This window comes from Camellia sinensis, chromosome 9, assembly GCF_055761805.1.
Source record: "Camellia sinensis isolate YWXY chromosome 9, ASM5576180v1, whole genome shotgun sequence".
NCBI lineage: Eukaryota > Viridiplantae > Streptophyta > Magnoliopsida > Ericales > Theaceae > Camellia > Camellia sinensis.
This window is the reverse complement of record NC_138969.1, coordinates 57441856-57454447: the sequence shown is the minus strand read 5'-3', so window position 1 is coordinate 57454447 and position 12592 is coordinate 57441856. Positions and strand designations below refer to the sequence as shown.

At 38.5% G+C, this 12592-nt stretch overlaps 1 protein-coding gene across 1 annotated transcript; it reads left to right on the top strand.

The window, feature by feature from the left end:
- Positions 1–352: 352 nt before the first annotated feature.
- LOC145799447 (uncharacterized) lies at positions 353–3272 on the top strand. The gene is made up of 6 exons (XM_082889032.1): positions 353–635; positions 1160–1662; positions 1763–1944; positions 2145–2379; positions 2446–2578; positions 2716–3272. Exons 1-6 carry the CDS (start codon positions 353–355, stop codon positions 3270–3272), a joined length of 1893 nt encoding a protein of 630 aa, XP_082745158.1.
- Positions 3273–12592: the final 9320 nt, after the last annotated feature.

Genomic DNA, 12592 nt, shown 5'->3' with positions numbered 1-12592 from the left:
AAAAAGCTCATGTAGAGGGCTTCTCCCATTTTGCTAGGCTTTATGGACAGAAAGCTACAGCTATTAGTAAACACACATCCAGGTCTGTTATCTTCAAACCTGCTGTCGTTGCTCTTGCTCAATCAGATCTATCTAAAGGAGACTCAAGTTCAAATATCTTTCTCCTCAAAGAAGCTAAAGCAACCATTAACTTGGGGGAGCAACTTGGAATTAATTTTAATGGTAAATAAGCTGTTGTGCTGGACAAGATTATCGACCTTGAGTTGAAGAATAAAGAGAGAATCAATGAAGAGGGCTTGACAAAGCTGTGATAACAGTGGCTGGGGGCCTCACAGTATATCAATTGGTCTCTATGAAGCTACTCTCTTCGAATGTCAGAGGCATTGGTAAGCCTGAAAAGAGAGGCAGAATCAAACGTCTTCTAAGAGATAGGCACATTGATGTTGCATTCCTTCAAGAAACTAAGAAAGTAGTAGTTTCAGATTCTGTTGCTCGTGGGCTTTGGGAAAATAGGAAAATGGAGTTTATATCTGTAGATCCTGATGACAATGCAGGGGGGCTCCTTTGCATTTGGGATCCGGATGTTCTCCAACTATCTGGGAGCTGTTGCAACAGGAGGTTCATTCTTCTCTCAGGTACACTCTACAACTCTTTTGATTGTGTTCTTCTAAATGTATATGCACCTAATGATGTCAGTAGCCGATCCATTCTTTGGAATTTCGTAATTAAGCTCAAGGACTCCTTCCCTAACCCTTGGTGCTTGGTGGTGATCTTAATGAAATAATGCATATGGAAGAGAAAGTTGGATGTGTCAGAAAAGATAGGGGAATGAACCAACTTAATGAGTTTATAAACAAATGTGAATTGAGTGACCTACCCCTTCTTGGTCGATCATACACCTGGTGTAATTCTCAGGAGACCCAGAAATGAAGTAGAATTAACAGAATCATGCTCAGCCCAGAATGGTTGATTCACTTCAAAATGAAACTTTGGGGCCTACTTAGGTTAATATCAGACCATTGCCCTCTATTGATAATGGAAGATGAAAGAGATTGGGGCCCTAAGCCCTTCAGGTTTATTAACTCTTGGACCTTGCATCCCAATTTTTCTTATCTTTTCATTTCTTGCTGGGAGAACACTACTGTTACTGGTTGGGTAGGCTTTATAATCCAACAAAAACTCAAGCACCTTAAGGTGGAATTAAAGTTATGGAATATTGAAGTGTTTGGCAATGTTACCACTAAACTCAAGGCTATAGAGGAGGAATTGCATGCCTTAGACAGAATTGCAGAGGAAAGAGTACTGCTTGAATTAGAAATGGCTCAAAGAGGAAAGGCCAGATGTGAAGTGTGGAAACTCTATAGAAGGGTGGAATGGTTATGGCATCAACAATCCAGAATGAACTGGTCTCTGCATGGGGACAAAAATACTAGATTCTTTCATGTTGTTGCAAGTACCAGAAACAATAGGAACATGATAAATTCCATCTCAGTAAATGGTGTGTCCTTGGAGGAACCTAGTAGAGTTAAACATGAGGTCTTCCTTCATTTCAGGAAACACTTCAAGGAAAGATGGGTTAATAGGGCCGGGTTGGGAGGGGAATTCAGACTAATTGAGGGCACTATCTCCCACCATCTTGTATCAGATTTCACTAAAGTAGAGGTATGGGCTGCCATTAAAGAGAGTAATAGCAACGAAGGCACCCAGCCCAGATGGCTTTAACCTCCTATGCTATCAGAAGTTTTGGAGAATAATGAAACAGGAGATCATGCAATTCTTTCAAGATTTTCACAATCACAGCAGTCTCACCTATGGAATCAATAGCTCTTTCATTACACTTATCCCCAAGACTACTAATCTCATTAATCTGTCCGACTACAAACCCATTAGCCTGGTGGGTTCTATATACAAGATTTTAGCAAAAGTTCTAACGCACAGATTAAAGTCTGTGATGCCCTCCATTATTGGTGACACTCAGACTGGTTTTTATAAGGGGAAAGAACATCCTAGATGGGGTGTTTATTGCTAATGAAGTAGTTGATAGTTTGGAAGAAGGCAAAGCAACAAAGGTTGATTATCAAACTGGATTTTGAGAAAGCTTTTGATTTAGTAAACTAGGAGTTCTTGTTCTCTTTGATGTCCAGCTTTGGATTCGGGGATAAATGGGCCTCTTGGATAAAAGCCTGCTTTTCTACATCCAGAATTTCCATCCTCGTGAATGGTTCACCAACTAATGAGTTCTCACCGCAAAGAGGACTCCGGCAAGATGATCCATTATCTCCATTCCTCTTCAATACAGTGGCTGAGGGGCTCAATATTCTCCTGAATATTGCACTAAATCTTGGCATCCTTCATGGTGTTTCGATTGGCGTTAATGAGGTTCTTATATCTCACCTTCAATTTGCTGATGACTCAATCCTTTTTTGTGATGCTGAAATAGACTAGGTGGTGATTGTTAAAAGACTCCTTCGATGCTTTGAAGTTCTTTCTGGGTTCAGAATCAATTATCACAAGAGTGTTCTCTGTGGTGTGGGTGTGAATGATATGTCTCTGCATGACTTTGCAAAGCTTTTGAACTGTAAGGTGCAAAGCTTGCCACTAAAATTTGTGGGATGCTTTTAGGAGCCAACCCAGGTAAGAAATCAACCTGGAAGCCTGTGCTTGATAATATTAGATCTAGACTATCAGGCTAGAGGAAAATGTTGTCCTTTGCAGGGAGGTTAACCTTGATCAAGTATGTCCTCTCGAGTCTCCCTGTGTACTATCTTTCCCTCTTCAAGATGCCTGAAGGTGTGGCTCGTGAAATTGAAAAGATTAAGGCTATTTTCTTATGGGTTGGTAATGGTCTAAAAAGAAAAGTTCATTTGGTAAAATGGTTTGAGGTTACGAAGAGTATTGCCCAAGGGGACTTGGGCATCAGAAGGATTAGGGATCTTAATGCATGCTTGCTTCTTAAATGGTGGTGGAAATTTGGAAATCAAATTTCAGCATTATGGAGAAACGTTATTTGCAGCAAGTATAAGATTGAGGTAGAGTGTTGGCATCCTCCTGTGCAATCCTCCTACAAGCACTCTAGGGTATGGAAGGACATTACCTTTATATGGGTTCATATTTCGAATACGCTTTATTTTTTCTTGGATAACTGCCAAATCAAGGTGGAGGACGGCAACCGTATCAGATTTTGGCATGATAAGTGGTGTGGTTCTGCCTATCTTAAGAATGAGTTCCCTCCTCTCTTCAACCTACCTGCTAATAAGAATGGATCTCTTTAACAATTTTATGCTAGAAAAACCAGCACTACTGTTTGGAACTTTCCCTATAGAAGAGTCCAATACACTTGGGAAGTGGCTGCTGAAGATAGGTTGATTACATTGTTATCTTCTGCCCCCCCCCCCCTTGAGCCTTAACAGTGCTGACAGCCTGGTGTGGTCCTCTGCAGCCTCAGGTTCTAGTGATTTCTCCGTGTCTTCTTTATACTCTCTTTGCAATTCTCTCCTTGGGCCTCATTTCATCATTAGCAAGTTCGTTTGGGGCAACATCTTACCTCCCATAGTTTATTTTTTTGGATGGTTCACATGGAAAAATAGAATCAAAACAACTGTTTTTTTGCTCAATATTGGCATTCTTGGCAACAATGTTTCTCCCTTATGTACTTTCTGTAAATTGGCTCCTGAATCTGCTTCTCATGTTTTGCTTCATTGCCATTTCTCATGGACCATTTGGTCATCTGTGTTACATGACTGGGGCTTCGTTAGTGTATTCCACAATCTATGGCAGCCTTGTTCAATTGGTGGAAGGGTGGTAAATTTAAGCATCCACTCAAAAAATTTTAGGAAGCAATTCCACTAGTAGTTTTTTGTCTCTTTGGAAGCATAGGAATGAGTGTATTTTAGAGATGCTCATCCTACTACTGCAGATTTGTGGAAACTAATAAAGATCATATTAGCTCTTTGACTCAAAGCTTCTCTTAAGGACTTCCCCTACTTAATCGAGGATGTGGTTCTCAGCTGGAGAAAAATCAGGCTTTGCTATTGAGTTTAAAAGTATTTTGTTTCTGTGTTGTGGAGCATCAGCAGTATTCTTCAGTTTTATGGGTCATAATCTGCAGCTGCTGCATTCTGTCTCTGTGTTGTTTTGTCTTAATTTGCATTATGTTGTGTTGCTCTATTGGTTAATCTAATCTGTTGAGAGGGTGTTTTTGCTGAACTAATCTGTTGGTAATATGCTGTTAGTGGCTAAGAATCTGAACTAATCTGTTAGTTATCTGTTGGTTGTTTGCTGCTGGTGGTTCAAGTGGAAGCTATTATGTTGTTCTGCTAAGCTCATGTATGGCTTTATCTAGTGGTTGTTTTGTTGGTTGCCTTTTCTATTTTTTGTTCTTTCTTTGCTTGTTAGTCTCTCACCAATTGGAGCTTGGAGCTTTAGCTAGCTCCAAGCTCCTCTTTATTGATGTACTCTATCATACTTTGTATGTTCCCATCAATAAAGATTTTATTTTGCCGATCAAAAAAAAATTGATATTAGGATAATATAAATATGTTATGTTGAGTAATGCCATAATATTATTAGTTTTTATCATGAGTTAAATGTAATCAGTTTGAGTAATTATTTTGTTAATATTAAAAATTTATTCTGTAAATAAAATTTTTTGAAATCGTGAACCAAACCGCAACCGAACCGTTATTTCGGTTTGGTTCTGGTCCGGTTTTACAAGTATAATGGTTTGGTCTGGTTCTCAAAATCACAGAACCATTAGGATCGATTTAGTTCATGGATTTTCTCAGAACCGAACCAATCTGGACTGTGTACACCTCTAATTTTTAGTAATGGAAGAGATCCACCATATTATTTTTTGATGTCTAAGGTCCCTCAATCCCACACCATGCATCACAGAGAAATTTGATATATCTCGTGCTTTCTATCTCTCTTTCTCTCTCTCTCTCTCTCTCTCTCTCTCTCTCTCTCTCTTCTCTCTATCAGACCCACACCTCCTCTCTTTTCTCTTCCGCTGCTCCTCTCTCTCTCTCGTCAATCTCAATGACGAGATCGCCTTCGCTTTCCCGTCGATCTCTACCAGATTTATCTCCATCTACCAATTCAAAACCCTAGATCTTTCTCTCTCTCCTTCCCTAGATCTATCTCTCTCCTCATCTTCTCCCACTAGAGACGGAAAAGTGGGATCAACCTCCTAGCTACCATGTCCGAGACCGCTCTTCATCTCGACAATTTCTCAGTTTCTTCTTCGATTCACACCGTATCAAATCTTCAATCCCTGAAGACTATGTCTCATCAAACAATCTCCAACTTGTCTTTCTTGCCTTTTTCGTCGAAATCGACGTCTTGCAGCAACAGATTCATACCCTGTCGATCGTCTTTGAGGCTCCACACTTTTAGGCTCATCACTAAGGCTTCTCCTACAAAAGAGGGAAAGAACAAGGCTTATTCGAGGTTGTTGAAATCAGAGCTTTTTGGGTTTGATTTTAGGCCTTTTTTCTTCTCCTGCAGGTCAAGGATCGCCGATGAGTCCTAGCAAGAACATGTTGAGGTTCAAGACGGATCATTTAGGGCCCAACTTGCTTTACTCGCCATCAATTTTGGGAAGTGATGATACTAGGTTCAATTCGGAGAATTCGACCCCTCCTGAGCCGCCTATTGTAGCTCGACTTTTCGTGCTCCTTTCAGAAGACGAATAAGTCCTACTGTTCGGGCTCCTGTGGTTCTGAATTTGATCTTACAATGCAATGTGAAATAGATAAACACCAAAAAGTCCAAATCCAGCAAATCTTTTGGAAAATCGATTTTGAATCAAATAGCTGAAAATTGACTGTTTTTCCAGATACAGAGTCACCACCTAAATATTTTTTAGGAAATTTAAGAAACCCACGACTCGTGCCAAAGGCTACATGTCCGTCATCACCAAGATTGTCTCAGCTCGAAAACTTAGGTACAAGAGGGGAAGGTCATGAATTGAGTACCCCCGCTCGCGCCGATCAAAGATCGGCCTCTACTAATCATGATGTGAATCTTATTTACATTATATACTCTTGTTCCGATTATTAGGCTAGCATTACTATGTGATGCGCACACACACAAGTATAGACTAATTTGCAAAAAATGGAACACTTGATTTCATGTTTGTTTTTTAAAAGAGTTTGCGAATGTGCCACTTGAAAAAGTGGGATCAAATGTACATGAATCAAACTATCTCAATTCAAGCAATTAGCGTTCATCCATAGGCATTCAAACAGTTTATCATTTAAGCAATTAGCCTTATGGCAAGCATGCTAGACATGGCAACAACCACATTTGCGCAATATGGTAAAGCACAAAAGAGCTCACCTAGTACTCTAAGCCAAAAAGATGAAAGAGTTAGGAAAAATGTGTGATCCTAACTGTGTAATGTGACTAATGCAACGTATGCGATATGCAATCTAAATAGGCTCGGCTACTTAACAAATTATGTGAAATCAATTTGATAACATGCGGTCTAGGCACGTTTTTAAAGAAGAATTAAACTAACAATGCAAGTTAGAATAATGAACCAAGCCTTGATGCATGCAAAGCAAATGGATGCAAGGCATGAGATATGCTAAACAAAGCATGATGCCCTAAACTAACCATCATAAACTGGTAAATAAAAGGGTGAAAGACGTAGGGTTGGAAGACATATACATTATTACCAAGTTTGCGCTCTCACGCAGGAGGGTCCGAATAAATAACCTAGCTAAGCTAATTAACTAGCTATTACAAAATGAATTAACTAACTATTACAACATGAATAAACTAACTATGCTAGCTAGTTATTACAAAACCGATAGTTAATTAACTAGTCTATAGAACTAACTAATCAATTGCACTAATTAATTAATTACAAATAACTAATTAATTACAACATGAATACACCATGAAATAAAGTAACTAAATTAACTAATTAGCCCCGGGAAGCGAGGGATGCTCATGCATGTGCGGATTTTCACTCGAAAAGCACACTGTTCTGCTGCCAGAATGTTTCTGTTGCACAGTAGAACATATTTCACCTCAGTCATTGCTTTGTTCTGTTCCAAAAACACTGCTGCTTAATTTTACAAAAGTGGCCAGCAGGCCAGAAGTGGTGGCTGGCCGGCCATAAATGGTAGTCTGCCGTCCAGAAATTGTGGCCTCCCCCTGCTGCAACAGAAAGCATACAGAGCACAAATAGGGTATTTTCAAGGTATGTTTGTAAACCCTGCCTCTCTTTATCATCAAATAGATCAAATGAGGGGTAGGCTTGATTTGCAAATCATCAATTGGCGCAATTTCATTGCGTGATGACTTATGAATCAAAAGACGTAATTCAATAAATGCATAATTTAAAGACTCTCAAAACCGCCTCCCAATCATGGATTGATCAAGGGAAGTGATTGACATTGACTCTTGAACCATTTACATTACTAGCAAGTATGAAACAACTCAAGACTCAATGGGTTCAATTAACGTCCGATTGAACCCAAGTTATTTTTATTATCTTGCATCACTTTTAGTTCCAATTTTATTAATTCATTTTAATTACCATCCATTCCTTAACCAATTGAGTCCAAAAGTGAGCTTTAAGTCTTCTAATGGAAAGAAATATCAAACAAAGAGTTGTTTTGGGCATGAGAGAAGTTTCATGCCATTGGTAATGAACTCCCAAAGGGATTAAACCATTAAGCACAATACCTCAATCTCATGCTTAAACAAACACTTGGTTTGAAACAACTTTCAAAGCAAAGAAAAAAAAGTCAAGAAATGAGAGAGGCTGCAGAGGTGATTAGATATGAATACAAGTATGGAAAGCTTGAAACAAACACTATCAACTCAAATAGGTTGGTGGCTAAGGCCTAAACCACTAAACCTATGAGGACCATTACACTACAAGCATGCTATACAAAGCATAAATGAAACTAACACATAAAAACGGTCCTAATATACACTAAAATAGTGTTGGAATTGAAGTAAATACAGCTAAAAGAGTAAGCTAAAATAATTGAGAATTTAACCTAGTAAACAAGCCAAAGGAGGGATGGCTAACCCCTCCATTTTTGGGACCTTAAAACATGATTTTTAGCCTCTGAAAAACTCTGAAAATTAGTGGTAAAAAATTCAAAAAAAGTTGAGAAAGAGATGGGAAACACAAGGGTAAAAACCTATGAAACAAGTTTCAAAGAAGGGTAATCCACCCCTTTACCTTAAATGGCTTTAAACTACAAGTTTCAGCCCAAAAATACAGTCCCAAACACATTCCAAAAATAGTAAGAAAAGATGAGGAAAAAGTAGTGTAGAGAAGGCCAAGGTTATACCTCTTGAAGAGGAATAACACTTTGTTTCACAAACCACAAGTCTTTCACTCTCAAATGCTGAAATTTAGACTCAAGAATCTCAGCAAGGGGAGCTCCAATATTGCTTTAGGAAGTGTAGAGAGAGAGTGTATATGTTGCAAGATAGAGATAGAGAGAGAATTTCAAGTTTTGGCCCTTTTGAAATTTTTTGTAACCAAAAATCATGAGAAAAGGTCAAGTATATATAGAAAAATAGCCTCTCAAGTCGAAAATATCTGTATATAGACAGCTGGAGCTTTTGGCGGATAGCTAGCCAAAAATATTTGGGCTTTACACAAGTGGTCGGCAGGCCAAAAGTAGTGGTCTGCCGGCCACAAAAATCTGTTTCTAGGCCCAACTTTAAACGGGCATATGTCTCTCATCCGAACTCGTTTTTAGCTCATTCTTAAGTCTAAATTGAAGCCACAGAAGTCTACTTTCCAATGGTGGTGGCCTCACATCTGAATTCTAAGTGTGGAAAGAGATATGCCTATTTTAGTGAAGGTTTCTCATTTTTATCTTAATCGAATTGATGCCTAGCTTCAAACGGTCATATTTCCCTCATCCGGACTCGGATTTAGAAGATTCTTGAGTCTAAATTGAAGCCCCGGACGTCAAATTTCCAATGGTGGTGGCTTCAAAACTAAAGTCTAAGTGTGCAAAGAGATATGCCTATTTTAGCGAAGGCTGCCCAGTTCTCTCTTAACGGTTTCATGCTCAACCATTTCCCTAACTAGTTTTCTTTCCTCCCTTCCTATTTTTTTCAACTCCAAACCTATCAATAAGATATTTAAAAAGATTTTTCAAAGAGTTCGCCTCTCTTCCATTTATTTTCACTTTTTCCTTACTCGGTTTATCGAAAAGTGCACTTTTAACGAAATGCGAGCCACGGAACATCATAGAAACTTTTGGAAAAAATATTTTGAAAAAGAGGGTTTTGAGGTCTAAAATATTTTTAGTCAAAATAGTTTTGGTCCAAAATGGAGTGTAAGGTTGGGATTTAGAAGCTTTTCTTGCTAAAGAAATTGAACATTTGCACAGCATAACTTTTATCATCGAGTGATCAACCTGAGACGCCCAAGTCTTAAGAGCGGTCAAAAATGGGGTGTCTACACCTAGGAAGGTGCCCCAATACACCCCATAAGATATTGAGAGCTCTATTTATTTTGCTCGTGTTTGGTTGCTAAGAAATCTGTGGAAAAATGCATGTAATTTTACGAGGCTTATTTGAACTACAACAATATAAACTACGCAGGTACTCCTTGATGTTCAATTCTTTCCAAATTTGTGAAATCTGTTGTGAGATCATATATGATAGTTTGAGCAAAGGAAGTTGATACTATACTTATTTGGGAACTAGTTTGATGGATGAAATTAGTGGAAAACACAATTTCCTCTGGTTTGATCAAAACACAAAGAAAATTGTAAGTAAATCAGAAAAATTTGTGAATATATTAGAGAAATGCTCTGGCTTTCCTAGAATTTCTCTGGAGAGAAATTGTCACACCCCAAACCCGCCCCTAAAAGTTTTGGGCATGACCTATTCAAAAACGGACACTTAACCTGTTATACATAACATATGGGGCCTGAGCGGAAGTATTACCATTATAAAATAACATAAAACATCATCCATTGAGCTACCTCTACCATGCCAGGACCACACACATTGCATTAGGTGCATAATATATAGAAACATACACCCGAACTTCGGTTACACACTTATACATTCATGCTTAGACCCACAATTGGGCGTGTAACGAAAATATTAATGAAAGACAACCAAAGCATAAGCCAATAACCTAACAACACTTTACAAAATGCACGGCTTCAGGTAGGTGCCTGGACGCATCAAAGTTGACAAGAGAAAGACGAGCCTTAAAGGTTAGGACTGAACTCCCGGTTGATTACCTACAGAAATAGACAGATAAAATACAGAATGAGCGAACTCAGTGAATAATAGTACATAAATAATGTAATGTTTAACCTGAATAATAAAACATATAACTACAGATGCATATGATTAACTGCATTCCGTAATTATTTCCAAAACAGCCATGGGTCCAGTTTTCGTAACAGAGTGGTTTTAAGCCCAGCATATACAGAACAGCCATCGGTCTTCAAATACAAAACGACCATAGGCCCAGAAATAACGGAACAACCTTTCAGCCTAGAAATATATACAAGCAGCCTTTCGGCCCAGAAATATATACAGAACAGCCTTTCGGCCCAGAAATATACAGAACAGCCTTTCGACCCAGAAATAACTATGTATGGACTCAAGAGGTGGCTCGCACGGATTCTAGAGGTGGCTCCCACCAAGGTGTAGCACTTAGTTCCGTACAGCACTTTGTTCCATACTAGAATATATCATTAGGTCATAAAGACCAAACAATGCATATTATGTCATAACATAACATAACCGAAACGGATAAACAAAAAAAGAATAACCTTAGTTCCTTAAGAATTCCATTATGGTATAGCGCACATAAACTTCTCATGACTTAGCTACCGATTAACACAGTTATCTCGTGTATAACAGAATACGAATCATACTATTACAGAGAGCATATAATAACGTTAAAACCTTTGTATTCATATCGTAGGTTCTGAATGACCTCGGGTCCATATGTAACACAATAGAACTATTTCAGACTCATACGGACGGACATAGCTTATCCAATTATTTTGATCCCTCAGAAATATCCATTCTCGATGATTTATAACTGATCGGCCTCAGGCCCATTAGTAGCAACACGGTATGCCTTCATAGTTACACTAAAACCAATATTCCAGAATGAACATAAGTTCTCTTTCTTCATTAATAAACGACATAATTTACTTACGAAAAATAGAATGTTCATATCAACTATTAATCAGAGTCATACATAGTTAGTTGGCATTTGATAGAGTACTACTAATAATTATTAATAATAAGTACAACGTATTTCACAGCTTGGCCCTCGGCCTAATAGGTTCACAAATTCACAGATTGGCCCTTGGCCTAATAGGTTCACAAATTCACAAATTGGCCCTTGGCCTAATAGGTTCACAAATTCACAAATCGGCCCTCGGCCTCATAAATTCACAAGTCGGCCCTCGGCCTCTTACATTCACAAGTCAGCCCTCGGCCTCTTAAATTCACAAGTCGGCCCTCGGCCTCATAAATTCACAAGTCGGCCCTCGGCCTCTTAAATTCACAAGTCGGAGATTCATATTTCACAATTGGCCCTTGGCCTCATCATTTCATATTTCACAAGTTGGAGATTCATAGTTCACAATTCTTTCGATGTTTCCATAGGTTCATAGTTCACAATTCCATGATTTCATACCGTTCCTTAATAGCATACATGTTCAACATAACATTAATAACAATAGTAATTAACAGGATCACGAAACATTGAGGGTACTATTACTCACAGTGATCCGCTCCCGGTAATACTGGGATGATGTCCTCGTCTCGACCTACAAGTACATTCCACAACACATTATATGAGAATATACTCGATCCTTTACTTATTCTCTTTGATCATTCAATCAATTAGCCATGGTGGTACCAAGCTCATTATTCTTCAATAAGTTATAATCCATGTCTCAGAAAACAGGAGAAATCGATGGGAAATGGTTTAGGTGAAGAAATGGTACAAAACTGGTTGACAAAAAGTGAACAGTCATCAGTAATTTGGGCATAACTATTTCTGTATTTAGAATTTGGGCATGAGACCACTGCCATTAGAAACTAGACTTCCGGGGCTTGATTTTAGGCTCAAGAATCACTCAAAACAGAGTCCGAATACAAAAGATATGCTTGTTCAAAGTTGGCTGGACAGAGCTGTCTCCGCACGTGCGGGGGAACAGTGGGCCTGGACAGTTTGTAGTCCGAAAATGGCTAAAAATTTGGGACTTCTCATTTTCAAAATCAAACCTTAATTACATGTAAATCAAAGCCCAAAACCCTTTAATACATGACCAATTTCACATTATTATTCTCCATCAACCATCATAACCTCAAAATAAACAAATATAATGCCTATGCTTCTTCAATCAAGAAATTCAAAGGAAATCAAGGTTCAATAAATACATATACATAAAACCATGGGTTCAAAGCTTCCCTTATTATCATGATTTCATGAAATTGATGTCTCAAACATAAGGATTCAAGATAATTAATCTTACCTTAGTTCACTCTTTGATTTCTCCAAGCTTCCATGGTTATTCTCCCTCCTCTATCTTCAATTCCCTTCAAACCACCATGATTG

What these genes read in the sequence shown, in the direction of transcription:
- LOC145799447 (XM_082889032.1), top strand. Translation starts at nt 353, where the DNA reads ATGAAGCTACTCTCTTCGAATGTCAGAGGCATTGGTAAGCCTGAAAAG. An exon ending in GAGGTTCATTCTTCTCTCAG is followed by an intron (nt 636 to 1,159) that starts GTACACTCTACA and finishes CTGGTTGGGTAG; the next exon opens with GCTTTATAATCCAACAAAAA. An exon ending in TTTCGATTGGCGTTAATGAG is followed by an intron (nt 2,380 to 2,445) that starts GTTCTTATATCT and finishes GAAATAGACTAG; the next exon opens with GTGGTGATTGTTAAAAGACT.